The sequence below is a fragment of the Podarcis cretensis genome, assembly GCF_951804945.1.
Source record: "Podarcis cretensis genome assembly, chromosome: Z".
Classification (NCBI taxonomy): Eukaryota; Metazoa; Chordata; class Lepidosauria; order Squamata; family Lacertidae; genus Podarcis; species Podarcis cretensis.
This window is the reverse complement of record NC_137184.1, coordinates 24,858,232-24,885,679: the sequence shown is the minus strand read 5'-3', so window position 1 is coordinate 24,885,679 and position 27,448 is coordinate 24,858,232. Positions and strand designations below refer to the sequence as shown.

The 27,448-nt window shown below is 43.7% G+C and overlaps 1 protein-coding gene and 2 long non-coding RNA genes across 10 annotated transcripts in view; 2 read left to right on the top strand and 1 right to left on the bottom strand.

The window, feature by feature from the left end:
* PAK3 (p21 (RAC1) activated kinase 3) overlaps window positions 1-5,712 on the top strand; it is a 79,086-nt gene extending 73,374 nt beyond the window's left edge. For all 8 annotated transcript variants that reach the window (XM_079961710.1, XM_079961711.1, XM_079961708.1 and 5 more), the window contains 2 exons: window positions 384-521; window positions 2,526-5,712. In XM_079961710.1, coding sequence (XP_079817836.1) covers window positions 384-521; window positions 2,526-2,615 — 228 coding nt within the window. In that variant the 3' untranslated portion in view covers window positions 2,616-5,712. The remainder of the gene's footprint in view (window positions 1-383; window positions 522-2,525) is intronic.
* On the bottom strand, window positions 5,404-7,485 carry LOC307207732. The gene is made up of 2 exons (XR_013834807.1): window positions 6,914-7,485; window positions 5,404-6,854 (listed from the first exon to the last, which is right to left on the bottom strand). It is a non-coding gene; the product is annotated as an uncharacterized lncRNA (long non-coding RNA).
* Window positions 7,486-7,494: 9 nt separating this feature from the next.
* LOC307207710 lies at window positions 7,495-16,651 on the top strand. The gene is made up of 2 exons (XR_013834779.1): window positions 7,495-11,147; window positions 11,182-16,651. It is a non-coding gene; the product is annotated as an uncharacterized lncRNA (long non-coding RNA).
* The last annotated feature ends 10,797 nt before the right edge of the window (window positions 16,652-27,448 follow it).

Below are 27,448 nucleotides of genomic sequence, written 5' to 3'. Positions count from 1 at the left end.
ACTACAAAATTTCAATGCACTTTTTACGTAAAATACACATTTCCCTATGCATTCGTCCACAAATACACATTTTTAAGTCCGTTTTATGTAAAATCCTAATTTGTGTGTGTGTGTGCGTGTGCATTTTTTGTGTACTGAGACTGCATTGCAAAATCTGGAGAACTGTGTAATCATGCTTACACAGTAGCGCTCAGATCCACATTCAAGAATGGAAAGTTTTCTATTGCCCATATCTTTTTATTCATTGCATTTTCTTTTTGCAAAAGAAAAATGTTTCAAGTTTATTGGAAGATGGGATAAAAATCCTCAAATAAATACCTAAAGGAAGGAACAAGAAAAGCAGCCTCAAATAAATCAATGCAACTTACCGTTTTACCCTTTAGGCCTTGTATTTGATAGCTACAAATGGGACTCCAGAACTCCAGAATCCTGAGAGACTCTCTGCTGTTTTCCGAGACTTTCTGAACCGCTGCCTGGAGATGGATGTTGACAGGCGAGGGTCTGCGAAAGAGCTCTTGCAGGTAATGTGTTATGGGACGGAGAGAGCATTAAAGGGCACATTCTGTTTTCTTTTCTGTCCCCTACAGAAATGTCAAAATAGTTGGATTGTATGTGGGTTCCCACATCAGCTCTGTATTCACTGTGAAGGTGTTGTGCTGACTTGGAGGTACAGGGCCTTCCTGCATGATTTCTGCTCCTCCCACATGCCACACCCACATTTCATGCATTATGAGAGCAGTGTGGAGATACTACCAAAATTATGGGATTTGTTCCCACAAGATGTAGTGTGACAGTCACCAACTTGGATGGCTTTAAAGAAGGATTCAGTAAATTCAAGGGACATCAGGCTATCCATGGCTACCAACCACAATGGCTATGTTTTACCTCCACTGTCAGAGCCAGTATGCCTCAGTCTGAATACCAGTTGCCGGGAACCACAAGTGGAGAGAGTGCTGCTGCACTCAGGTTTTACTACATTGGCATCTGCCTGGTCACCATGAGAGCAGGATGTTAAACTAAATGGGCCTTTGGCCTGATCCAGCTCTTATGTTCTTAAGCAGTTGCCTTGCCCTTGGGGAGGTGTGTGTAAGGTTTTAGGTTCTAGATGACACTGAGTGCTGGTTCACACATATCGTTTGGTTATTCTACACTCGTTTACTGGATCCTAGTTTTCAGGAGCCCCTTGCTCTCCATATCCTGTTGCTCCCCTATATTTGACAGAGTGAAAGAGCATAAAATACAGTTTTATCAGTGGCAATCACCCACGCTATCTGGGCATAAACATCTGGGTGTTATGTGTATTCACCCTATTCAGAAATTACACTCATGCATGAACATCTAGTGGCTTTGGAAGTGGTTGTGGTTGGCATCTGTCTGTCTTGAGAGACAGTGGAGTGTGCCTCCAGGGGTGAATTCAAACCAGATAGTGACCTCTCCAGGGCGCAAGCCTGGACAGTGTATATGGAGTTCCTGGGTTGCCCAGATGACAAGACCCCTTCTCGGTGTATTAGCTGGGCAGAGTGGCAAAATACTGTCATCTCTCCATTACAGATGTGGAAGTATATTAGCTTCAATATCTTAAACATGGTAGCTGGTTCTGTTGCATGCACTGGGTGATATGAAAGCTCTGCTTACGGTGTTAGATTTCTAGTGCCTCACTCACACATGCATTGAAGTGCCAGTTATCACACGTGTAGATGATGCCTGGTAGGATGGAATTTTTCCAGACAAGTGCAGACCACTGAAGTCCACAAGTGGTTGCAGGATAAAGCACAACAGGAAGTATCACTTACATGAAAAACGAACACAGTGCCATCAGGATTCTAGCCAAAACTGACCCACTCAGAAACAAAAGGGAAGGGCTGTATCTCAATGATTAGAGCACCTGAATTGCATGCAGAAGGTCCCTGATTCAATCCTGGACATCTCCTGGTGGAGACTGCCTGCCTGAAACCCTGGAGAGCTGCTGCCAGGCAGAATAGACAATACTGAGCTTGATGGACCAATGCTCTGACCCAGGAACACAGGAAGTTGGTTTATACTAAGTGCCAGTATGCTGGGTGTGGATAATGTTTTAATATTTTTTTAATATGTGTGTGTGTGTATAATGAAATGGTTTTATATATGCTTTTATTGCCTGTGCTTTTTACTGCTTAATCGCTTTGAGATATTTCATAGGAAGCAATACATAAACAGAAACAAATAATTAAGTTTGCAGACAAAAAACAAGGGAAAACTTTTAGAAAAAACCCAAAGGGGACCACCCCCAACCACAACAACCATTCCAAACAGCCCAGTGGGGACTGAGCATGCTCAGTAACGATGGAATGTGGTGACTGTTGGAATAGAAAAGAAAATAGCATGGCAGAGGAGCAGAATGTCCTGCTTTCAGGGAGTTGCTGACTAGAACCCTGAACAGGAGCACTCCTCCTAGGAGAGAGGATGCACTGCAACATTTTGCTTGTCTAGCCAGCCATCTGTCTGTCCGCCTGTCAGATAAGTAACAGTTTTCTTCTTCCTTTCAGCACCCGTTTTTAAAACTGGCCAAGCCGCTCTCCAGCCTGACTCCCTTGATCATCGCAGCCAAGGAGGCCATAAAGAACAGTAGTCGCTAGAGCGCTGAGCCGCATGTGCCCAATTCCTCTACGGCAGGACTGGACAAATACTAAGTAGAGCCTCAGACTCTTCTGCCGGAGGATGGGCAGACAGAAACCGACACTCTCACAGTCCACGGGGGGAGGGAGGGAGGCAGCAGCCTTCTGCCCCTTCCCCTGGAAAAGAAACCTATCACGTATCTTTTTCCCACTCTACAATTCCCCAATTTATTTCTGAATGGGAGCCTGATTGAGAGGGGCAGGACTGGAAGCCTCTGTGCTCTTTTGGCCATTTCCAGAGCACCGATGGCACAGCCCAACCAGCACTCAACCAGGCAGAAGTGATAAGCCCAAACATCCTGCCCTCCCCGTTTTTGATTTTTGTTTTTTGTTTTTGTGGGGCAAGGGGGGCTGAATTTGTGGCCTCTTTCACCCTGGTTGTTGGGAGAGACCCAAACTGTTTGCAAACCACTGGTCTGTTTGCTTGTCATGAGATGAGGAGGATCATGAAGGAGCTTGCTTTATTTAACCAAAAGAAAAAGAAAGAATCATAGAACCATAGAAATATAAGGGGCCCTGAGGGTCAAGAAAGAAAGAAAGAAAAATTAATACTAAATCAAGAAGCAGGTCAGTCTCAGCATCCTCTCTGAGAGTTTATGCTTCGAAATACAGAATACAGATAGCGATTGCATTCCTGGACAGCCTGGCGAGGGTGTCATGAATATTGGTGCTTTTGTGTTGGTGAGTTTTCCCTTCCCAAAGCAAAACAGACAAATAGAATCATATAAACCACATTTATGTAACACTGCTGTTGTGAGTATGTGGCAGTGGGACCATTCCTGCCTGGTGTCCATTCGCTTCTCCATAATGCTGAGCAGCTCCTCTCCGAAGGACTGAAACAGAAGGCCACCTTTCTGCTTCTTATTCCATAGCTGCTCCATAGATTGGTGGAACTGGATTCGCTGTCCCCAGTTTAAGATAACACCCCAGTGCTAACCACACACACAAACTTGGGAGAAATTCCCTTTGATTTCAGGACAGCAACAAGGCAGGCCATCACCTCCATCCATAATGGTGCTGCCTTGAAGGACAGAATCTCATACAATGTTAGTGTAATTGAATCTAGGAGGAAGATGGGGAATCTGTGGGCCTCCAGATGTTGTCAGACTACAACTCCCACCATCCATGACCAGCAGTCATGTTCATCACAATGGACATGAGGCTGCTGAGAGCAAGTGTGGTATAGTGGATAAGAGCGGTAGACTCGTAATCTGGTGAACCAGGTTCAATTCCCCGCTCTTCCACATGCAGCTGCTGGGTGACCTTGGGCTAGTCACACTTCTTTGAAGTCTCTCAGCCCCACTCACCTCATAGAGTGTTTGTTGTGGGGGAGGAAGGGAAAGGAGAATGTTAGCCGCTTTGAGACTCCTTCAGGTAGTGATAAAGCGGGATATCAAATCCAAACTCTTTTTCCTCTTCTCTTCTTTTGATGGGAGTGGGAGCTCAACTCAACTCAACTGCAGGTTCCCTGTCTCTAGTCTAAGGGAAATCCATTCTCATTATGATGCTGTTAATGGAATCTGTCATTTCCCCTAGAAAACTGAAAGCCACCAGACTGCATATCTAGCAATCCCATTGAATAGGCTTTGGAAAGGGGCTAATAATAATGAAGAATTCCACTAGACTGTTGTGTCTACTGTAAGGTTCGGCCTTCTTGAACATTACCGCCCATGCAGAATGGGAAATGTGACTGAAAATAAGTAGTTAAGAGAACAGGAACTGCAGCAGTATACAGCTTGGTGGGAAGATTTCTTTTTTCTCTCTTCCCACAAGCCTGTTGTGATCTGTGACCTGAATTGCAGAAGATTGAATCTTGAACATCTAGACTCCCTGCAGTCTAGCTTTGACTGTGAATATTTGTTAAAGCAGCATATTAGCTTTTGTTTAAACAATTAGTTTTTCTGTTTCCTCCAACCTGAGTTGGGCAGATCTAGTTATCTTTTCTCAAAAAGAAAGAAAGAAAAAAAAGGTTGGTTTGGAATCCTTATTTCTAGAGTTGCCAGATATTTTACTGCCTTTCCTCCCCACCCCTGCATTTCTGAGAGCAGCTCAATCTGCTGAAAGTAGCAATGGATAATCATACTTGTCTCTGTGCTCTGAGAAGCTTCGCCTCCTGATTCCTGTGCATCAAGCTGCTCTTAAAAGTACAGGAATTGCCCAGGCTGTGGATAGTCTTACTTGTTGCCAGAAGTGACTTGCTGGGAGGGGGGGGGGTGAAGCTGCTTTTCTAGCCTACTGGCAAGTGGGTCACTGTTGTTTTCCAGGAGAGGGAAGAGTGAGGCGGTGGAGAAGTCAGCATGGTGCAAACACATTGGTGGAGCCAATGCTGACCTCCCCACCATCTCTCCCTCCTAGTGAGCAACAGCAACAGTGACCCACCTGCTGGGAAGTTAGCAAGAGTGGCTGTGCAGCGAGCTACTTCCACTTGTTCCTTATTTTAAGAACAGTGCTGTGGGCAGTGCTAAGCCTGCTGTTGCTGGGAGTGTGTACAGACGGGAGACTGCTTGCAGTCCAGGGAGGAAGACAAAAGGAGGAGGAGGAGGGCAATAGGTTTAAATTTTTGATGTTTATGCTTTTCAGAGGCAGGGACAGTCATCATCTCTTGGAAGTGCCCCATTTGACATGCTGTATCCATCTTTGGGTGCATTTCATCCCATCTCAGCCATTCTCCATTCTAGTTCAGTGCCGCTCTCTGTGTTGTAACTGTTCTTAATGTTGCCCATTGGTGGCAGCAACAGTGGCTGCCGCCTTCTGTCTTTGTTTCATGGGGACTGTGCTGAAGAAGTGCTGCATTTTTTATGATAACTCTCTTTCTGCTGATGCTAAGATGTTGCTCTATTGGGGATCGGGGTCCCTCTGGAAAACAATGTGGCAACTTTCTAGATTTTAATTTTATTTTAAATCTGCCTAGATATCTAGATATATTTTTTATTTTACTTGACTGTAGAAAGATGCATTGCTGCTTAAGGACACTCTGTAATTTGGGAAATGGGCCAAAGTGTCAATCACCCACTATTTTACTAATCTATCCAATAAAAACTGTTTTGCCAGCAAATTAGCACTGAGGTCTGATAACCTCATGAGCTCCAGTCTTTGTCAGGCTCCATCCCTCATCTTCAAGATTCCTCCCTGGTGGTGACATTACTCTCTAGATCAGGCTCTGCCAAACTGGTATCCTCCAGAACGTTAAAGGTTCGATATTCTCTGGCCTCCAGCACTAGAGCTGTTGCGATAGCTTAAGGGCAAGAATAATGGTTGCACAAATGAAACGAGCACAACATTTGTGCTAGCAGAAGCTTCTTGTGCAAAAGGTGGGATCAGGGCTACAGGAATATGTTGTGCAATCAGCCACGAGAACCATACTGGCTTCCTGCACCATCTCTATCACAACAGCCATTCCACTAGGGCAACCAGTGCACCACTAAGGGACTTTAACACAGCACTACATTGAATTCCCACCTGTGACTTCATCTCCTACCCACCCTAGCCTGTATAGTTCTGTTGGCTGGGGGATAGTGTGGATGGTAGTAGGAAGTATCAGGTTGCTGAAGATTGGTCTAGATTATTCCCTGGTTCCTACCCACAACCTTCCAGAACCTTCCTTTGCCACTGACCTGCCAGGTTCTCCAACTGGGTCCGTTCCCAGAGCCTCCAACAAAAGGGCAGCGTTACTTTTGAAATACCAAATCCATTGTTGATCCAGGAAGGGAAAGTTCAGTTCCCACAATCTGTAACCTATAGAGGACATTCTGTTCACACCACTGTGAGGGTCTAGAAGATACCATGCATTGTGGATGAAAAGGTGTGTGTGTGTGTGTGTGTGTGTGTGTGTGTGTGTGTGTGTGCAAACTCTCCATGCTCATATTTGTGTACCAACATCTAAATCCTCCTAATATGAAATATTTTGATACCACTGGATTTAGAGCAGGAGTGGGGGGAGGGACTGGATCCTTATCTCCCCCACACCCCGTGGGCCAAGTCTGACAGGTGGGTGGGGTCAACCCCTGCCAATCATCTGACATCACAACAACACCAGGCGGCTTGTTTTTCCATAGTGCTTTGCTGATAAGTTGTTTGACAATGCCTGTAAATCCCCTTTGAGCCCTGCCACCTCTTAAGCTAGCCCATACCTGATATCTGGTGTAGGGCAGGTGAGCATCACCTGGACAAAACAGGGAGACTTTCTTGGCCTAATTTGGCCTGCAGGCCTTAGTACCAGGTGCCTGCCTTTCTCTTCTTTGCAGCTGGCCACATGCTACAGCAGCTGCAGACAAAGTGGGCCGGCTGCATCATGCAGCTGATGCTGGAAGTGCACAGTGCAGAACTGTGTGCTTACCATGCAATCTTTTCTCTGTCCATTAAGTGAGCCCGCTACCCTCAAGCACACTATCCCATTGCCCGTCCTGAATAAAAATTCACCTCCCAGCCTCTGAACATGGAATGAGTAGTGGTGGTTGCCATCTGGTCTTCTTCATGCAGCAAAATGTCATGGGTCAGTGTTTAAGAAGCTAATATTGGGTCACACTTAGTGTTGAGTCACACTCAGTGTTAAGAAGATAAGGAGAATTCCTGCTGGATCAGGCCAGTGGTCCATCTCATCCAGTGTCCTGTTCCCACAATGGCCAACCAGGTGCCTGTGGGATACCTATAAGCACAGGAGCACTCCTCCTTTGGTTTCCAGGGAAGCATTACAGCTTCCAACCTTGGAGGCATAACATAGCCATCACATTGGGGCACACTGAATATTGATAGATTCAGTACAAGCAAAGAGGATGTACTTGACACAGCTCACACTTAAAACTACAGAATGTGCTTATTATATAATAACAAATTTAAGGGGTCTTAGTTAAATTCACACTAGAAATGAGTACAAGCCATGATGGCTGTGACCCAGTTCCACTGTTGCGGGAGGGCAGTGTACCAGTTGCTAAGAATCATAGGTGGGGAGAATACTGGAGCACTTGGGTCCTGCTCGTGGGCTTCCCATAGACATATGGCTGGCCCCTGTGAGAATGGGGTCTGATACAGTAGGCCTCTTTTTATGTTCTCATGTGGTGACCCGGCCACCTAGAGTTCCCACAAAAGCCTACAAGCAATGATAGATCAATTCCCCCAACCTCCAGGTTTGATTTGGAATGGGGTCATTGCAAATAAATTAGGCCCTATTTGACTTGGGCCTATATTAAGTTCCATTTCAATATAAGGTCTCATTGTGTCCCATGGAAGATGCTAAGACCCATGTTAGCCATAGATCCTTGCAGGTAGGACACTCCCGTGAGCTTTTGCAGTAACATTGCAAGTGCAACAACCCATTGAAGAAATAGTTCCCATTGATCTTGATTACTCCTACTAGGATGTCAGAATCCACACAAAATGTAGATCCCATAAATTTTTCTATCTGAGACAATGCCAAGGCAATACTGAGGGTTGTTGTCCTCAATATTTCAGCCACTTTTTAAGTTTGGAAGGGGAAGGGAAGTGCCGAAGTTACATCAGGAAGGAATGGCACTAGGCCAAACCTATCATTAAAAGGTAAAGGTAAAGGGACTCCTGAATGTTAGGTCCAGTCGCGGACTCTGGGGTTGCGGCACTCATCTCGCTTTATTGGCCGAGGGAGCCGGCGTACAGCTTCCGGGTCATGTGGCCAGCATGACTAAGCTGCTTCTGGCGAACCAGAGCAGTGCACGGAAACACCATTTACCTTCCCGCTGGAGTGGTACCTATTTATCTACTTGCACTTTGACGTGCTTTCGAACTGCTAGGTTGGCAGGAGCAGGAACCGAGCAACGGGAGCTCACCCCATCGCGGGGATTCGAACCACCGACCTTCTGATTGGCAAGACATAGGCTCTGTCGTTTAACCCACAGCACCACCCGTGTCCCTTAAACCTATCATTAGGCCAAGCCTAAATGTCCAAATGTGTCTGGCTTAGCTCATAGTGGGCTCAGGCTTTCCAAACCAGGAGGTTTGGAAGATGGCAGCTCATTTAAAATTGACATCAGTTGCATGTTCAGTGACATGGCACAGTTCAGGCTTCCTTAACATCCAGTAATTCAAGCTTCAGGAGTAATATGACATACACACCCCTTTTTCCAAAGTGCACTTCACCCCTTCTTATCCATATTGAAAAGAAAATGCTTTGCATACATTTGCATATGTTTCATTTTCCCGTCCATTTATTTTACATTCTCCTTCATGCACCTAAATGTGGATGGTAACAAAACTGTCCAATCAAACAATATTACCTGCACATGCAAAATAGCATTAGCACAGACTTTTCAGATGTAGGTCTGTTTCAATTCATAGGCCTAAAATTTCATTTTACTTTTTAAGAGATATTCATTTGGCTACCCTAACTGTCCAGATCAAGCTCTCTTCTTTCCCTAATCCAGCAGGCTGCATTCAGAACAGGCATGGCTACAAGTATGTAGCCCCATTTTTAAAAACAAAAGAAAAATACACTGGGATCCAGCTGTTCCTGGGGGAAAAAGAGAGAGGAGTGTTCAAAATTAGCCCCTCAAATTTCCCACACCAAATAGTTAGTTGAATCACAAGGTCCTTGCCTCTTGTGTGGTTTGGTTGGCACAAGTTCATCCATTGACTCATCATCATGCATTCCCTGATCCTAGCACTCCACAGCACCCCAAACCCTGCATCGGGTTGGCCCTAAGTGATACATCACAATTCTTGTTAGCATCTATTTGAAAAAATTAAGTCCTGTGGACACAAGCCACAAGGAAGGGTCATGGATGAGTAGTAGAGCATCTGCTATACTCACAGAAGGTCCCAGGTTCAATCCTTGACATTTCCCATGTTGAGCTGGGGAAGACTATTGCTTGAAGCCCTGGAGAGCTGCTTCCAGTCATTGCTGAGGTAGCTGGACCAATGGCCTGACTCTGCATAAGGCAGTTTCTTGTGCACCTGTGAAATGTACCTCTGAAAGCCCCGCATAAGCAAATGTGATCTGTTCAATATCCCTTTTGCAAAGGAAGTTGCCTAGGAGACCTTTAGGGTGGATTGTGCCCTTAGACTTTAGCCCCTCCTCATAGGGAACAGTAGTCTGACCTCCACATAAATTCCCTCTGTCACAGCATGCGGCACTGAACCTTTGAGTGATTTATTCATTTACATAAGGTGGCTGTGGTGTCTTCATTTTTTTGCTATCAATTTTCTACCATTTTTTTAATGGTGACAACATAGCCGTGTGCAGGTGACACACTTAGACTCTGGACTTCAAAAAATATTATTATTATCTGATTAATTTAAAATATTTTCAGGTCACTTTTTCTGGACCGATGTCCATCCAAAACTGCTTAACGTCAAAACAAAAGGTGAAAAGCAGTGCATAGTATAAAACAGTACACAGCTTTAAAACTTTGAATGCTACAAATCAACACTTAAACCATAAAGAATTGGGGTGGGGGAAAGTAATCAAATCAGACCATCACCCAGCTGACAAACATCAGGCCTGGAAGACCTGCTGAAACAGATAAGACTCCATAGCCTTCAAAAAAACAAAAAACCACTCACAGCATAGAGGTTTGGCCTCAGTCCAGTGGGAAGGTATTCCACAGATGTGGGAATGATAGAGAAGGACTTCTCCCATGTCACCTTAAAGTACCATCCTCTCCCGCCCCACCCCACCCCCATTGTTCAGATGATAGCATGTATTACTCAAAATATGGTAGGCCAGCACCACTGTGTTTGGGGCCCTCTAGTTCATTGGGGCCACAAGATATCCTTCTTGTATGGCATTAATTCCAGAGGATCAGCAGGTGTGAATAAAAACCAGGGATGGTATTCAGCTAAGTTTCACATGACTCAATTAATTTCAGTGGGTTTATTCTAAGTAAACTTTGGGTGACTATCACCTCAGGTCAGTCTCTTAGCCACCATCTCTCAGGGTGATTAAAGCATACCTTAGAGGAAGCTCATTCTATATGGGCAAACCTGTCCTCACTTGTAAATCCTGAGGAAATTTCAATCCTAACTTGATAACTTAGAGCCTGTGAAAACTCTGTCATGATGGCCGGACTACACAAACAGCAAGTTTGTGGACTGCGCAGCTATAGTTTGCTGATGGTGGTCTGCATCATGACTGAATATTCTCCCCTATAGTAAGGACTCTGCATCAGGGGTAATCGGGCACTCTAGCTCCGTGGTAGGGCATCTGCTTTGCATGCAGTTTCAATCCTCACCATCTCTAGGTAGGACCAGGGATGTTCCCTGCCTGAAACATTGGTGAGCCACTGCCAGTCGTAGAATGGACCAATAACCTGATTCAGTATAAGGCAATAAAACTGCTATCACATTTGCAAAGCTAAGCAGGATCCAGTATGGTTTCAAATTGGATGGGGGACTTGTGCATTCAGATTCTTTCATGACAGGGGGTTGGACCAGCTCTACAGTTCCATGGTTCTGATGCAGCTTCCGAAGCCTAGACTTTTACCTGAACTTGCTAGTTGTGATTCTGTCTGAGTGTGTTTTGTGTGTGTGAAGAGAGACAAACAGACAGACAGACAGACAGACAGACAGACAGACAGACAGAGGAGTTCAAATTTCCCAAATGGCATAGTCAAGGAGCAGTTACACCACTTCAGCTGCTCTTTCGTGTAGGCCAAGCCTGTAAGAAGCCATTCTGGAATGAGACACCACTACTCATTAGCTCTTATTACCTCAAACCATTACCCAACAACAAACACTTATGTGGCACTCAGACATAGCTAATATTGTACAATTGCTAATTAGCCCAGTCTCCCCCGTGATGATACAATATGGGGATGGGGAAATGGCACATTATCTATCCTTGACCTCAAGGGGTCCCGGTACAGGAAAATGCTAGCAGTATAATCAGGGAAACTCTGACAAACATAGAACAGATTGTTTAAGGCAAAAGGAGGGAAGTCTCTTTGTGACTTATTGAGTTGCCTACGTATGTCTGAGCAAAAGCCTGAGGGACCTCAACAGGCTCAAAGGAGTGGGTGGTAATGTCAGACTGTGGTTGTCTTATCATCCTGTTTGTGTTGGTCTGTTCTTGTAAATATGTACGTGTTTATTTTCCACCTTTGGCTACCGTTTGGCTGCTTCTCATTGTATACAGGTGATCTCAAGTGTTTGTTTGTCCTGTCTATAAAACTGGGTTTCTCCAAGACAAGTGGTTGAGCCTCTGCCCTAGTCATTTTCTTCTGTTTCCCTTCAGAGTACAACACATTACAAATTCTGAAGAGATCAAATGATAGCTCTTACCCTTCCTTCTTGAATCTAGCCTACATTCTGCTGTGTGTGTGGTTGGGGGGCGGAGTGCGTTGTTCACAGAAAGACTGCTTTTTGCAACAACAACAACAAAAATCTGATGAATAACTTCTAAAGCCATTGAACTATTTTTGTTATTTGCTGGGTATTCTCAATAGATTTGCACAGTTGCCCCAATCCAGCAAGGGAGATTTGCAGAGGGTAGAAAGCTACTGGACTGCATTCCCAGCCAATGTAGCTGCACGTTTCCAGATGTGTTGAGATCTTCATCTGGGTCCCATATAACTAGCTAAATGCATCTGGGGATCCATCCCCAATGTGGCCGGGGATCCACACCCCGGTCTGGGCCACTACTTATTGTATGGAACTAGTATTTGTGCTCAACTAGTGCTGGAATCAGTTGAGGGCCAGTTGCTTATTAAAAGGAGCAGAACTCCTCTCTTGCAGTACCACATTCTTAGGAGATTGGATCAGGGATATTCATATTCCATTCAAGAGGTGGGAGAAAAGATTGTGCTTGACAGCCAATGTATGCTTAATAAGAATCCAACCTGATATTTTGCTCAAGTTTCCAATCTCCAGCTTGACATTTTCAGAGGTCTTGAAGCCAAAATCTTCTTATTGCTCCTGATGAATGACATGAAGGACCACCTTTAATTTATTAAGAACTGTGCTGTGGTCTTGATGTAAGAGAGGGGGGCGGGTACATTTCAATCTGGAAGTTGAATCTCTAGCCACAAAGGATTTGGGAAGAGCTAGTCAGAGAAAGCAAAACCAGGCTTGCTGGGCAATAATGATCTGGCCTGGTGCAGTGCAACTTTCTATACTCCTTAAATCCAATTAAACTTAATCATTGTCTGTGACATTTCCTACTGTTCAGCAATCCTTTGCATGGTGGAGAATCTGACATCAAAGAAAACATGGACTGCATAAAACTCATTGGTACACAGTCACTGTGATTTCACAGAAAATTACTCTTGCAACTTCTAGAGGACTGTTTTCTTTGCACTTGCCTTTTTGTAAGGGGGAAAATATCCTACACTACTGGATGACTAAACTTGCTTGTTGGTGGTGTCTCTTTGTGCTAGATGCAACTGCCTCTCCTTCTTCAGCAATGTCCACATTTAGAGCTTCTGATGTTTTGTGTTAAGTCTTATTCAAGGCCTACCTGGCCAAGCGCAATAAGGCATTGGAAATCAGCTGAGAAAGAGAATGGACTTTCAAGCATTGTAAACTGGCTTTTTTCAAAGCAGATAAATTAAAGGGGAACATTCCACCCACAGCCATGCTCAAGGCAGCTCTTTGCCTCTTATGTGTTTTTAATTTCCCAAGATTTGTGAGCATGAACATTGAAGGATGCCGCAAGGGGCAATGGTCTGCATCCAGCTCTCTCTGTCCACTGGTGCAAGGGATCTTGTTCTGGCAGATGGATGAGTTTTAATGTTGCACAACACAGCAGCTGCGAAAACTCGTTGGCCAACAGATTGCACAATCCATAGTGCCACGAAGTTATCAGCAACTTTCTTATGCATTCTGCTGTGCAACAATGCTCCACAGACTCAAAACATTTCGCCGGCAGAACAAGTATACCGCTTAGTGACTTTAGCTCAGCGCAACACTGTATGCCACCCACTGTCTTCAACTTCTTGTTTGTTTTTGCATTTGGGGAAAGAATAAATTATTTTAAGTTAATTCAAATCATCTAGGTAATATGATGTCAGGGTCTTTTGTTAACAAGGTATGTGAGTGAGGAGAAGCTCCTATTACGTTCCCCGAGTAGCTCTCAGGTCTTCATCACCTTAAGGAAACAGCCAGTGAACCAGTTTCAAAGATGGTTGTGTGAAGAACAAACTCTTCACCTTTATTGCCTTTCCTAAGCTGATTTGCTTCTGCCCTTTAGCCTCTCTTCTTTCCTCCCCCAGTCCTCAGTGGCTGCTAACGTCATACCATCTAGCAAGTTGTAACACAATGGTCAAGCTTACTCTTTTCTTTCTCTTTGGACTGTCTGCTTTAAAAGTTGCACCTTTGAGCTGTGGCTTGGTATCACTGCCATCTTTCAAGTGCACAAGAATTCTGCGGTAGACCATCATTTGTAGTTTCTGAGAATCCCTGAGCTGAGATCTCTCCCAAGCAAATGATCCTGGCATTGTATAGAAAGCCGGAGGAGAATTATACTGGCCTGATCTTTTTAAATGAAAACATGACTTATATGACAGAATATTTGCTGCTTGGTTTGCCTGAATTTATTATAGTTAGAGGCAAACCATTGGTGCTGTGATTGAGCAAGCTTAGCAGTGATTTTACCAGGTGGCAGCATAAGGCATGGAAGTGACTGTTAGGGAGGCCTAATTCTTCAAAGTCATGCTACATTCCAAGATACAATAGTTGAAGACCAAGCAAATGGGCCAAAGCAGAATATTGTAGGTCATGTTCACACCATACATTTAAAGCACACATAAAGCACATGGCTTCACCCAAAGAATCCTGGGAACTGTAGTTTACCCCTCACAGAGCTACAATCCCAACTACCCTTAACAAGTGCAGATCCCAGGATTCTTTGGGGGGTAAGTCATGCTTTAAATGTATGGTGTAGATGTGACCATAGTTTATATATGGGACATTTGCTTGAGGAGTTCAGGGTCAAGTTTAATTGTCTATGCTACATGTTTAAGCCAAGTTTAATATTTGCATCCTAATTCAACAAAGAACGCTGGGAAAATCTGAGGGAGTCTGGAACTGCTCTCAAATGAATAATTTTCAATGTCCACACCAAATGTGAATTCCAAGCATCCGTGGGGGAAGCAATGGCAGTTATGTATTGGTGTAAGACTGGTTTATGCTTGTGGTATAGATATATTTTAGGTCTCAGGGGCAGGGCTGGCTACCTCTTTCTTGCACACACTGTTTGAGGCCAAAACAGGAATCTGAGTCATCACTTCTACCAACACTGTGAAAATCAATGGTGGCTTTGACCATTAAGTAATGAAAAGTGAAATCAAAAGGACACATTTGTGGAATAATAAGGGTTGATTTTAGCTGTAGAGAATGGAATGGATACTTTGGTGAAATGAGACTAGAAATGATGGCAAACAGTGACCACCATATATGTTGCAAATCCCATATCTGGGAGCTGGAGTAGATTATTATTCTGATGGTAGGTAAGCAACTAAAATATCTGATAGTGGCTCCAGGGGCAAGAAAGAGGATTTCAGAAGGGGAAATACTTCACAGGTCACTTAGGGTTCAAGACTCTGTAATTTGTGTGAGGTACCATTCAAGCACATTTGTGCTGTGGTGTGTGTGTGTGTGTGTGTGTGTGTGAGAGAGAGAGAGAGAGAGAGAGAGAGAGAGAGCAGGCATGATTGTTATGTGCCTATATTCTAAAATGGTGACTCCATGACTTTACAGTGTTGTTTCACATATCTGGGCTGTTTTTCCTGAGATAAAGCCCCATGGATGTAGAGGGGAAAATACGTAGGAAACTAAAACTTGTGATGTGCAACAGGCACACTTGGCTATAAGTACATGTCTGGAAGCAAAACGACAGCCTGCAGATGGTCAGGAAACACACTTTCCCGATGTGCAAGGATTATTTCTGTGTGGGAAACCCATAATGTGTGAAGCACCTCTTCAGTCAGGCTCTAAGAGGGTAAATGAAAATGCTTTTTGTGATGGTTCCCTTAGCTACTGTTTTTAGAATTTTACAGGGCAGCCATAATATGGGTAAAAGAAGTGGGGGTCAGGGGATGAGGCTTGTAGATTTCATTAAAGCTTCCCTCCCCCAAAAAATCAAGCACTTATGATTGTTTGTTTATCACCTAGACAAAGCATGCTAGAAATATGATGGTTCCGATCTAATAGAATATGAGTGGTAAGTCCAGGGCTAGGTATGTATAGCCTTAAAAAACAAACAAACAGCAGGGCTGAAATCCCACCAATCAGTGTTTGGTGTGGAATGGGGAACGAGCTATTGAATCCAGTGACAGCACATTTGATTGGTGGGACTTCAAAGTAACACAACATAACCTTGTCCGTTGGCTCAGGCTGAGGAGTTGTGCCTGTAGCACCAACCTGTTAAGTTCCTCCAACCATGGTGAAGTACCAGGTTGGATGTCTGTTTCTGTATATGAAAAATTCCTAGCTAGATCAGACTGATCTGTACTGTTGAGGTTGCAAAAAAGAAAAGAAAAGAAAATCTGTGCTGGGCAAATTGAGGTTAAAAAGAAAATTGCAAGCTTGACAGGATTGATCTTTTGTGTGCGTGTGTGACACAAGTGTTGCCTATGGGGTTTATTTTCAGGGTTTCCAAAAGGAAAAAAAATTGAACAGAAAATAACCTACATTTCCACTGTTTAACATTTTGCTGTACATTCTTTTATTTTATTTTAAACATATTATTTCTTTAAAGGAAAAAAGAAAAATTGTGTAGTGAAATTCTTCTGTAACTTTGGACTAAGAGATACTTTTTTAAAAGAAAAGAATAAAGCATTCTTTCCTTTGTAAATGTGCTGATGGCATGGATTCAGCTTTCTGACATCAGCATCCATTTTTTAATAAAATGAAAATAAAGATTTCCCCCCTCGTTTCCAATATTTTAAGTTATTTTCAATTGTGGTTGAAGCAATAGAACATTGAAATTATGGATTGTGCATGACAGTGTCTTGAGTGTAAAAATAAAATAAAAATAAAAATTGCAGTTTGAAACTTGGACCTAAAGTATTGCAAATAAAAAATTTAAATACCAATGGACTGTGTCCCCTCCGTATATGAGTCTGCTGCTGCATGTTAGAGAGGGGCAGGGAAGAGGGAGAATCAAGACTGGTTCCAGGTTTGAGGGTGCCACTGTGGCATATCGTTCAACATTTCATAAATGAGCACACAGGTAAAGGGTGTGTATATTAGTCAGAGAGATGGACTAGAACTGTAGAGACCCATCTTCGGCCATAAATTCATTGCATGACCTGGATCAATCTCTCTCAGCCTAACTAGCTCATAAGAGTGGCATTTTCACAGTTCAAAAGCACACTTTCACTAGCCAAAAGCACTTGAGTTAAGCATGAAGCAGGGCTGGTGAGAGGGTGTGGCCTGGGAAAGAGTCCTGAAGATTTGCTAAAGGTAAAGGGACCCCTGACAGTTAAGTCCAGTTGCGAACGACTCTGGGGTTGTGGCGCTCATCTCGTTTTACAGGCCGAGGGAGCTCGCGTTTGTCTGCTCCGCAGACAGTTTTTCCAGGTCATGTGGCCAGCATGAGTAAGCCGCTTCTGGCTAAACCAGAGCAGCACACGGAAACACCATTTACCTTCCCGCCAGAGCAGTACCTATTAATCTACTTGCACTCTTTGGCGTGCTTTCAAACTGCTAGGTTGGCAGGAGCTGGGACCGAGCAATGGGAGCTCACCCCGTCGACAGGGTCAAATGTCATGCATGGGCCTGAGATGTCCCCCCCACCCTTCATTAATGTAACATGTACAGTGGGCCTGTATCAGGTTCACAAAGATTTCCAGTAAAGTGAATTGGTACCAAGTGGAACAGCTCAAACACTCTCATTTAATTGGTCTATAAGCATCCTGATTACTGTCTGAGATTCTTGTGGTGTAGTGGAGAGCCACTGTGGTGTAGCAGTTAGGGTTCTGAATTAGGACCTGAAAGACCAGAGTTCAAATCCCCACTTGGTCATGAAGTTCACTGGGTGACTTTGGGCCAGACACCATCTCAGCCTAACCTACCCCACAGGGTTGTTGTGAGGATAAACTGGAGAGGGGAACAGCCATGTATGCTACACTGAGATTCTTGGAGGAAAGATGAGTTATAAAAGCCAATGAAAAGATGTTGCAGATGCTGCCAAATTTTGGTAGACAATGGGAGTAGCTAGCTGTACACATATTTACGCTATTTTAGCTATAAAGGTATTCAGCATGTTCCTATTTTCCATATTTTTGCGAGGGGGAGCAGGAGTTCCATAACACAGTGGCAGAACACATGCATTGCAGGTAAATGTTTACATGCTCAATCTCCATCATCTCTGCCAGGGCTGGAAAAATCATAGCCATGTCTGAAATCATAGCCCAGATAACTCTGGACTACAATTCCCATTAGCCCCATCCAACAGGGCCAATAGTTAAAGAGGATGGAAGTTGTAGTCCGACAACATATGAACTCCAGGTTCATAGAATCCTAGAACTGTAGAGTTGGAAGGGACCCTGTCTATTCCAACCCCCTACAATACAGAATTTTCAGCTAAAGTATCCATGACTGTTGTCCATGTTCTTCCTGGCTGGTGGAGTTAATACTGAACTAGATGGACCTGTGGTCTGAGTTGGTGCCATGTGTCTTCCTATCCTACTCCTATGACTACTAGAACAGTATGTGTGTAAGAAAATGGTGCGTGACTAGCCAGTCATGGTGCCAGTAATGCCTAAAACACACCCCAGACACCCTAACCTATACATTTATGATTTCTTTTTGTTGCTCTTTGTTGGTTTTGATGCTTCATGGGAGAGAAACTGCTATGGCAGAGAAACAGGAAATCAAACCTGAGTCCTAGTGTGGTGTGGGCAGTGGTAGAGGAAGGGGACGGGGGAGCAGTCGCCTTGGGTGCCATCTCTGAGGGGGTGACAAGAAGGTACCCTGCGGGAGGCTTGCCCCACCGCCCCCTGGTGCAGCAGCGCAAGCCACTGCCATCATTCCGCCACAGCCACATGTGGAGAATCCCTCTGCCGCCGCTGCTGTCGCAAGCAGAAGATCCCACCACCGTCCGCACGGCACTCGAGTGGCGCTGTCGGAAAAGAGCCTGGCAGCGTATGTACAGCGCTGCTATGTACTGTACGGGGCACACACCGCTGGTCAGTTTGCCCTGCCCCCAACACCCCACACTGGGTGTCGGTTAGCCTTCCTTTGCCCCTGGGTGTGGATGCTAATGTGTTTGGTTTGGAAGTGGGATGCTCAGTCTCAAAGATCCCTCTTGAACCATAAAGGCCTGAACGATATTCTCCAAGTCCTTCACCCTCAGCCCAGTGAGAATAAAAGAAAGTTTTAGCATCTTCTTTGGAGCTTCTTAGATCTAAATATCGCAAGGGATCTCAGTATTACAATGCTGAGTGCTTCCAGATGACTGGTTTATTGAGCATTCATCCTGACTCATTTGCAGGAGACTAGATCTTGTAGTGGCAAGAGGTGCTTTTCCATGCTTCCCAATGCATTATTGCAAAAGTCTTATCTTTTTTGTTGGGAAAGGGTTTTTTTGTTGCACAGTGCTTCCCAATCAAGTGAGTGGAATTATTAGTTTACCATTATGTGACTGAATCCCATTTGAAAATAAAAGCAGCCTGGACGTGGCCTTAAATACAGTTGTTCAGGCAGCTGGGTGGACAGTGAACTATAGAACAGGATTGCCATAGTGTGGTCACATCTGGTCACTGCACCCATGGATTCCTTAATGGGATGTACCGGTAGTTCCCACGTAGCCAAGGAGGGGGAAACCAAGCCTTGGAGGATTTCTGACAGTGGTGACTGCTGCCCACAAGACCTGCTGCAGCTGCAATGTCAAGGAGCATGGCAAAAGAACAGTCACAAGGGTGTGGCCATGTTGTTCTGATTTTCTCCCTGTAATGCACGAGCATTGCAATTTTAAAAATAGTTGGCACTTAATTAAACCGAAAAGCGTGTTAACTTTGGTTTGCAAGTGGTCTCTGCTTCTCGGCTGGGAGAAAAGTTGCAACCAAGCAGGGAGCACAGAAACATTGCCGTTTTGTCAATGCATGTAGCCTACAGGATTGCAGCCTGATCTGGTCTTAAAGCTGCCATGCAGGACTGCTAGCAAGAGACTCCTTATACGCGAAAAGGTTATTTTTCCCCACCCTGCTTATTAATTTCCACATTTCTTTTCCAGGATATGGAATAAGGTGGATGGGTATTCAATGGACTAGACAGGGGGTCAGCAAACTTTTTCAGCAGGGGGCCAGTCCACTGTCCCTCAGACCTTGTGGGGGGCGGGACTATATTTAAAAATAAAAAACAATGAATGAATTCCTATGCCCCACAAATAGCCCAGAGATGCATTTTAAATAAAAGCACACATTCTACTCATGTAAAAACATGCTGATTCCTGGACCGTCCGCGGGCCAGATTGAGAAGGCGATTGGGCTGCATCTGGCCCATGGGCCTTAGGTTGCCTACCCATGGACTAGAACCTGGGAGACCAGGGTTAAAATCAACCATGACACTCGCTGGGTCACCCTGAGCCAGTCACACTCTCTCAGCCTAACCTACCTCACAGGGTTGTCAAGAGGATAATATGGGGGGAAAGGAGACCCACAAATGCCACCTTGAGCTTCTTGGAGGAAAGATGGATTGGATAAAAATAAGGTAAAGGTAAAGGTAAAGGTACCCCTGCCCGTACGGGCCAGTCTTGACAGACTCTGGGGTTGTGCGCCCATCTCACTCAAGAGGCCAGGGGCCAGCGCTGTCCGGAGACACTTCCGGGTCACGTGGCCAGCGTGACATCGCTGCTCTGGCCAGAGCCAGAGCCAGAGCCGCACACGGAAACGCCGTTTACCTTCCCGCTGGTAAGCGGTCCCTATTTATCTACTTGCACCCGGAGGTGCTTTCGAACTGCTAGGTTGGCAGGCGCTGGGACCGAGCAGCGGGAGCGCACCCCGCCGCAGGGATTCGAACCGCCGACCTTTCGATCTGCAAGCCCTAGGCGCTGAGGCTTTAACCCACAGCGCCACCTGCGTCCCATGGATAAAAATATAATACTGATAAATAAGGAATAGTAGTAATAATAAAGTCTCTCTCCAGCCTACAAATAATAAATAGAACATGCAGGTCATAAGCAAAGAATTATGGGAACTATGCTTTGTTAAGAGTCTCTCAACAACTATCAGCACCTTTAACAAACTACAGTTCCCAGGATTCTTTGGGGGAAGCCGTGTCTCTTAAAGTGGTATAAGAGTGCTTCAATTTCCCCTACCAAAAATGAATGGGATTCTGAAATACAAAAGAAGAAGAAGCCTTGCACACCTTTACATGTGCATCCTGCAAATCCCCAGAACTTAAGCAGCCCACGCCATAGCTGTGCTGACGTGCTGTGATGGGGGAACTCTGCCATCCATGCAGACTTTGCATGGTCAGGAGGCCCCTTTGGATCAAAGTTGTTAGGAATGCAAACAGCAGCTTCAGCTCAGCACTTGCAAACCACCAGTGAGCAGCCAGCAGCAGAGGCACCAGGAGGTCAGCTGCAAGTCAATTCAGATTAACACTTACAAGCCAATCAGGACAAAAATAGAGTTAATCTACTGGTTTGAGCCTCCAAACAGGGTGAATCAGAGGTGATTTGGCTCTCAGTGCACGTTGAGGAATATGAAGAGAATTAATGCAAATATTTAAATCTGTGCCCTCACTTTATTGGATTTTACTTTCATTGTCAAGTTGGGGGGGGGTGCTTCCAGAGGTGGCGAGTGCTCAATAAAGTAAAGTAAAATCCCAAATCCCCACCAGCTTGTTAGGCCCCAGTTTGAAAAAATGCAAAAATCAAGACCCGCTTAGCCAAATGCAGACTACCAGCTATATGTCAGGTGCCAAGCCAAGAAGATTTGACCTTTTGAATCATCACAGGTCAAGTTCAAAAAAGGGGTTCTGTCTAAACTGGAGAAAAACAGGATGCTGGAGTAGATGGGGAACTGGTCTGATTCAGCAGGGCTTTTCTTCTGTTCATAAGGATCCTTGTCTTGCTTCACATATACAACTATATGCTCAAAGGCCCTCCCTCGCTGCAGATATTGGTGATGTGTGTATAGATAGCAAGGGAGGGGTGTGCAATAATAGGGTGGGGCTAATTAGCATGGTCCTGCTCCACACTCCAACACTGTTCAAAGAATTCCCAAAGAGGGCAAGCATCACCTCTCACATCCTGTGAAGGCCACCTTTGCTGTGAAGCCATAAGTAGTCTCAGGAGTGCCAGCTTGGCCCTGCGACCGTGGGTGTCTAGGGTTGTGGGTGACATGCAGCGTGCATGACCCTGGTGCCAAATTTTGTGGGTGCCCAGCCCCTTCATGGGGCATTTTGTGGGTGCTCGGGCACCCAGGGCCCCAGAGAGCCAGCACCTATGAGGAGCCTCCAGGATACACACTTTTTAAAAAATGACTTTTTGCAGTTATGAAAATGATGAGGATATGCACCAAAAAGCATGTGATAAACCAGTGGTTGACGAAAAGGTGTATAATTCCCCTGCAAGCAAATCAGAGCAAATGCCCAATAAACAGAGGGCATATTATAAATTCTGCACAATTTGTGCAAAACAAATCAGGATGACTGCTCTGGAGAAGCTGTTATCCTTAACCTGTTTAGTCCTCATCCACAAATGAGACTAAGGAACATGCACTTGCTATTAGTCATCTATCATTACCATTGCCACTACCCACCCATTCGTGTCTCTGCTGTTGTTGAGATTTATATTGCAAGTCCTTTAGGGTCAGGGGGTTCCCTTTTCCCCTAGCTTGTGCATACCCACATTGGAGGAAAACAAATACATTTCCTTCTCATGAGTTTGTAGTTAATGCATGTGTTACTGTAAACCACACGAGGGCACTGTTTGTCTAGCAATCTGGCCGCACTTGTTCGTAAGCCTCTTTGTCTACGTTAACTCCACCCCTATAAGCTGAGCCATTTTGTTTATCATTCATCCCTAGCTTGTTGAGACAATATGTCTCCTGTTTCTCACTCTCCTCACTATTCATCCTGTAGTTTCTTCATGAATAAAGCATTTGAACTCCAAGAACTGCAAGTGATTATTCCAAACTACAGTAATTCCATCAAGCTGCAAGGTCTGCTAACAATCGATGTCAGCAAATCTCTGAATTGCCTGGTTTGGAATACAAATTTGGCAAGTTCATAAAGTACACCCGTATCCTGATTGTGCAATTTCAATTTGTTCTCCATCTCAAATGTTAATCTGAACCAGAGAAGTGGGAGGCAACATCTCTGCTATAGGAGAGAGGTAGGGAAAATGGGAAGGAGGAAGAGAGCTCCCCTGACCCCACCCTGGTTTTAGGGGAGATCTTGTGATATGTCTCTGGAAACTGGTGCTGCTGGTAGCAGTGCTTCTCTGCTATTAGTGGAGGTGGCAGGGTGAGATGAGAGGGGGGTGGGGACGGCCCAATCATGAGACAAGGTGAAGCCTCGTGGACGGCAGAATCCCCAGGTGCAGCAGATCCTGATGTAGATCTTTATTTGGGCATTGGGCCGGCCCTAGAGGCTTCCACACTCGTGGGCTGGGCCTGGGTCAAAGGCACCTTTGCCTGGAAATGTGCTGATCTTATGGTGCTCTTCTAGAATGGGGCAATTCTTTTTTCTAAGGAGGTTTGGTGGCTTGGATTAGGGATGGGGCTGGAAATGGGAATTCCCAGCTCCAACAAGTGGAAGGGAGCGAGGAAGTAACCTGAAATAAAATGGAGTGATCTTCTGCAAGTGGAACTTCTGCCAAGAAGATTCCTCTAGCTGATTATCCCCCTGCCCATCTGCATAACCCCCACTTTGAAGGGTCAACCCTCTGGAGAGCGTTTTTTGGAAGGAGCAGGTGGGAGGAGGGGAAGAGAGAGTTGTACAAACGATTTTTTACTCATGCAACCATTGGACACAACTCAATAATAAAAGCATACATTTTATTCAGATGTTGCCACTGATAACAGATAATCGTTGGACTTGACAATCTTTGGACTTTATGACAATAAAAACATACTGAAGGTTAACAGTAATATATGTTATTGCCACCAGGAACTGTGCTTTGCAACTTTTTGATATGATGATTACAGTTTTATTATATATAATGTTATGTTTCTTTACAGCCAGTTACGTATGTGTTGTGGTACTCTGAACATGATTTACGTAACAAGACAATTGTGGTGTGTGTTGACCTAGTCATTTGCCATGGCTGTTTCTATTGATATAATTTATGTAATTAATGATGTAATTAATGTAATTAATGATGTTACATATTAATAGTTTGATTATTGCAATATAAACAGTGGAGACAGCAATGACTATTTAGCAAGTGGAATCTATTTATGATTAATTTACACCGGATAAATCTTAAAAAAGTGAAGAAATACTAATGAAGATGGAAAAAACTTAATGTACTAGATCTCTACTAGTTGGATATTATTGCGATTATGTTCCTTTAAGAATGATAGATTCTATGGCAATTGAGATACAGATTCAAGGAGAAAAAATTTTGATATTTGGAATTTATGCACCGAATGAAGGGAAGGCAGAATTTTACAAGAAACTGCATGAGACATTAATGGACTATTTGGACTATAAGGTGATTCTTTTAGGGGATATGAACGGCGTCGTCTCTACAAATATGGACAAAGCACAAAGACAGGTGATCTCCAAGGACGGGAGATTACCTAAGACTTTCTTTGAAATGACTGACAATTTAGACCTGATTGACATCTGGAGAACAAGAAACCCTCTCGAGAGGGAGGGAACATTCTTTTCGGAATCACAGATGACCTGGACAAGAATAGATCAAATATGGATTACTAGTGGAATGGCTCCAAAGATAAAGAAAGTGGAAATCTGCCCAAAGACATGCTCCAACCACAATGCGGTAAAGATGGAAATGAAAATAACAACAACTGGCTCCTTCAGATGGAGAATGAATGACACCTTATTTAGAGATCCAGAGGTTTACCAAAAGGCCCAAAAGACTTTGAAGGACTATTTTGAGATAAATCTGAGGACAGAAGTGGAGAAACGAGTGATCTGGGACGCAAGCAAGGCCGTGATGAGGGGTTTCCTGATACAACAGAATTCCTTAAAAAGGAGGAAACAGCAGGAGAAGAAAGATAAAATTTTAGAAAAGATAAAAGATAGTGAAAAGAAATTGAGATCTAACCCAAAGTCACATGAGATCTTGAGAGAAATTAAACTGTATCAGAAGCAATATATGGAATTGATGAACCAGGAGATTGAATGGAAAATTAAGCGAATGAGACAAAAGACATTCGAATCGGCAGATAAATGTGGGAAAACTCCTATCATGGCAATTGAAGAAGAGACAGAAATTGAACACAGTCACAAGTTTGGAGGTAGATGGAAAGAACATTTCTAAACCAAATGAGATCAACGATTGCTTTCAGAGTTATTTCAGAAGACTATAAGCACAAGGGCCGGAAAACGAAAGAGAAATGGAAGAATTTCTCAAGAAATATGGATTACAAAAAATTTCGCAACAAAGTATGTTGCTTTTAAATGAGAAAATAACTGAACAAGAAATAGAGGGTGCCATTCAAAATATGCAATTGGGGAAATCTCCAGGGCCAGATGGATTAACCTCCAGATACTACAAAGCTCTGAAGGACTGGATAATACAGCCGCTTAAGGAGGTTTGTAACGAGATATTAGAGGGGAAAAGGGCACCTGAGACGTGGAAAGAAGCTTTTATTACACTTATACCAAAGACTGAGATTGATAAAAAACAGATCAAGAACTATTGCCCTATATCATTACTTAATGTGGATTATAAAATTTTTGCAGACATTTTGGCAAAAAGACTGAAGAAGGTGCTGGTGGAGGAGATTCACAAAGATCAGGCAGGCTTTCTCCCGGGTAGACATATATCTACCAATGTAAGGAATATAATTGACATTATAGAAATGTTGACAGTGAATATTAATACAAAGGCAGTTTTAATCTTTGTGGATGCGGAGAAAGCCTTTGACAATATATCTTGGAAATTTATGAAGAAGAATCTCCATGGGATGGGGGCAGGCCAAAAGTTTGAAAATGGTATAAGTGCAATTTACTTTGAGCAAAAGGCAAAGTTAATTGTAAATAATGTGGTCATGGATGAACTACCTATTGAAAAAGGGACACGTCAGGGGTGCCCAATATCCCCATTACTTTTTATATCGGTCCTGGAGGTTTTGTTAAATATGATCAGGGGGGACCAGCTGGTAAAAGGGATTCAGGTCGGAGCCAGACATTACAAATTGAAGGCCTTTGCAGATGACTTAGTATTGACCTTGCAAGAGCCAGACACTAGTACCAAAAGAGTTTTAGAATTAATTCAAGTATTTGGCCAGGTCGCAGGATTTAAGTTGAATAAACAAAAAACCAAGGTACTGGAAAAAAACTTAACAAATGTTGAAAGAGAGAGATTCCAAGAGGAAACTGGGTTAGTGGTGGTAAAGAGTGTAAAATACCTGGGGATTAACATGACATCTAAGAATGTAAACCTATTTAAGGATAACTATGACAAGTGCTGGTCAGAGATAAAGAAAGACTTAGAAATATGGTCGAACCTGAAGCTTTCCTTGTTAGGTCGAATTGCAGTAATTAAAATGAATGTATTGCCTAGAATGTTATTTTTGTTTCAGACATTACAAATTGTTGATAACTGGACTGTTTCAAGAAGTGGCAGAAAGATATATCTAAATTTGTCTGGCAGGGCAAAAAGCCCAGAATTAAGTTTAAGATACTTACCGATTCTAAAGAAAAAGGGGGGTTTGCCCTGCCGGACTTAAGACTGTACTATGAATCGGCAGCTTTCTGCTGGTTAAAAGATTGGCTACTTCTTGAAAATGCAGACATTCTAGACTTGGAAGGATTTGACAATAACTTCGGTTGGCATGCATATATTTGGTATGACAAGGCTAAAGTGTATAAGGGTTTTAAAAATCACATTGTTAGGAAAGCACTTTATAATGTTTGGATTCGGTATAAAGATTTATTGGAAAATAAAACTCCCAGGTGGCTTTCACCAATGGAGGCCAAGGAGGTAAAGAAACTCAATATGAGAACTAATTGGCCGAAATATTCTGAAATTTTAGAACAAGAAGGTGGTGAACTTAAACTACAAAGTTACGAGAAAATAAAGTCCAAGGTACGAGATTGGCTCCATTATTTTCAAATAATGGAGGCCTATAAACAAGACAGGAAAATTGGTTTCCAGGTGGAGAAATCGAAATTAGAAACAGAACTGTTAGAACCCAATACTAAGAATTTATCAAGAATGTATAACTTGCTGTTGAAGTGGAATACAATAGATGAGACAGTGAAGCCAGCTATGGTTAAATGGGCACAGGACATAGGTCATGACATTATGTTTGCTGACTGGGAGCAGTTATGGACCACAGGTATTAAATTCACGGCATGTAATGCCCTACGAGAAAACATTATGAAAATGATCTACAGGTGGTACATGACCCCAGTCAAGCTTGCGAAGATTTATCATTTGCCCAATAACAAATGTTGGAAATGTAAAGAGACTGAAGGTACCTTCTTCCACCTTTGGTGGACCTGCCCAAAGATTAAGGCCTTCTGGGAAATGATTTATAATGAGATTAAGAAAGTGCTTAAGTGCACATTTCACAAGAAACCAGAGGCATTTCTCTTGGGTATGGTCAGCCAGTTGGTGTCGAAGAAGGATAAGAATTTCTTTTTGTACGCTACTACGGCAGCAAGGATTCTTCTAGCAAAGTATTGGAAGACACAAGAGCTACCCACGCTGGAGGAATGGCAGGCGAAGGTGATCGACT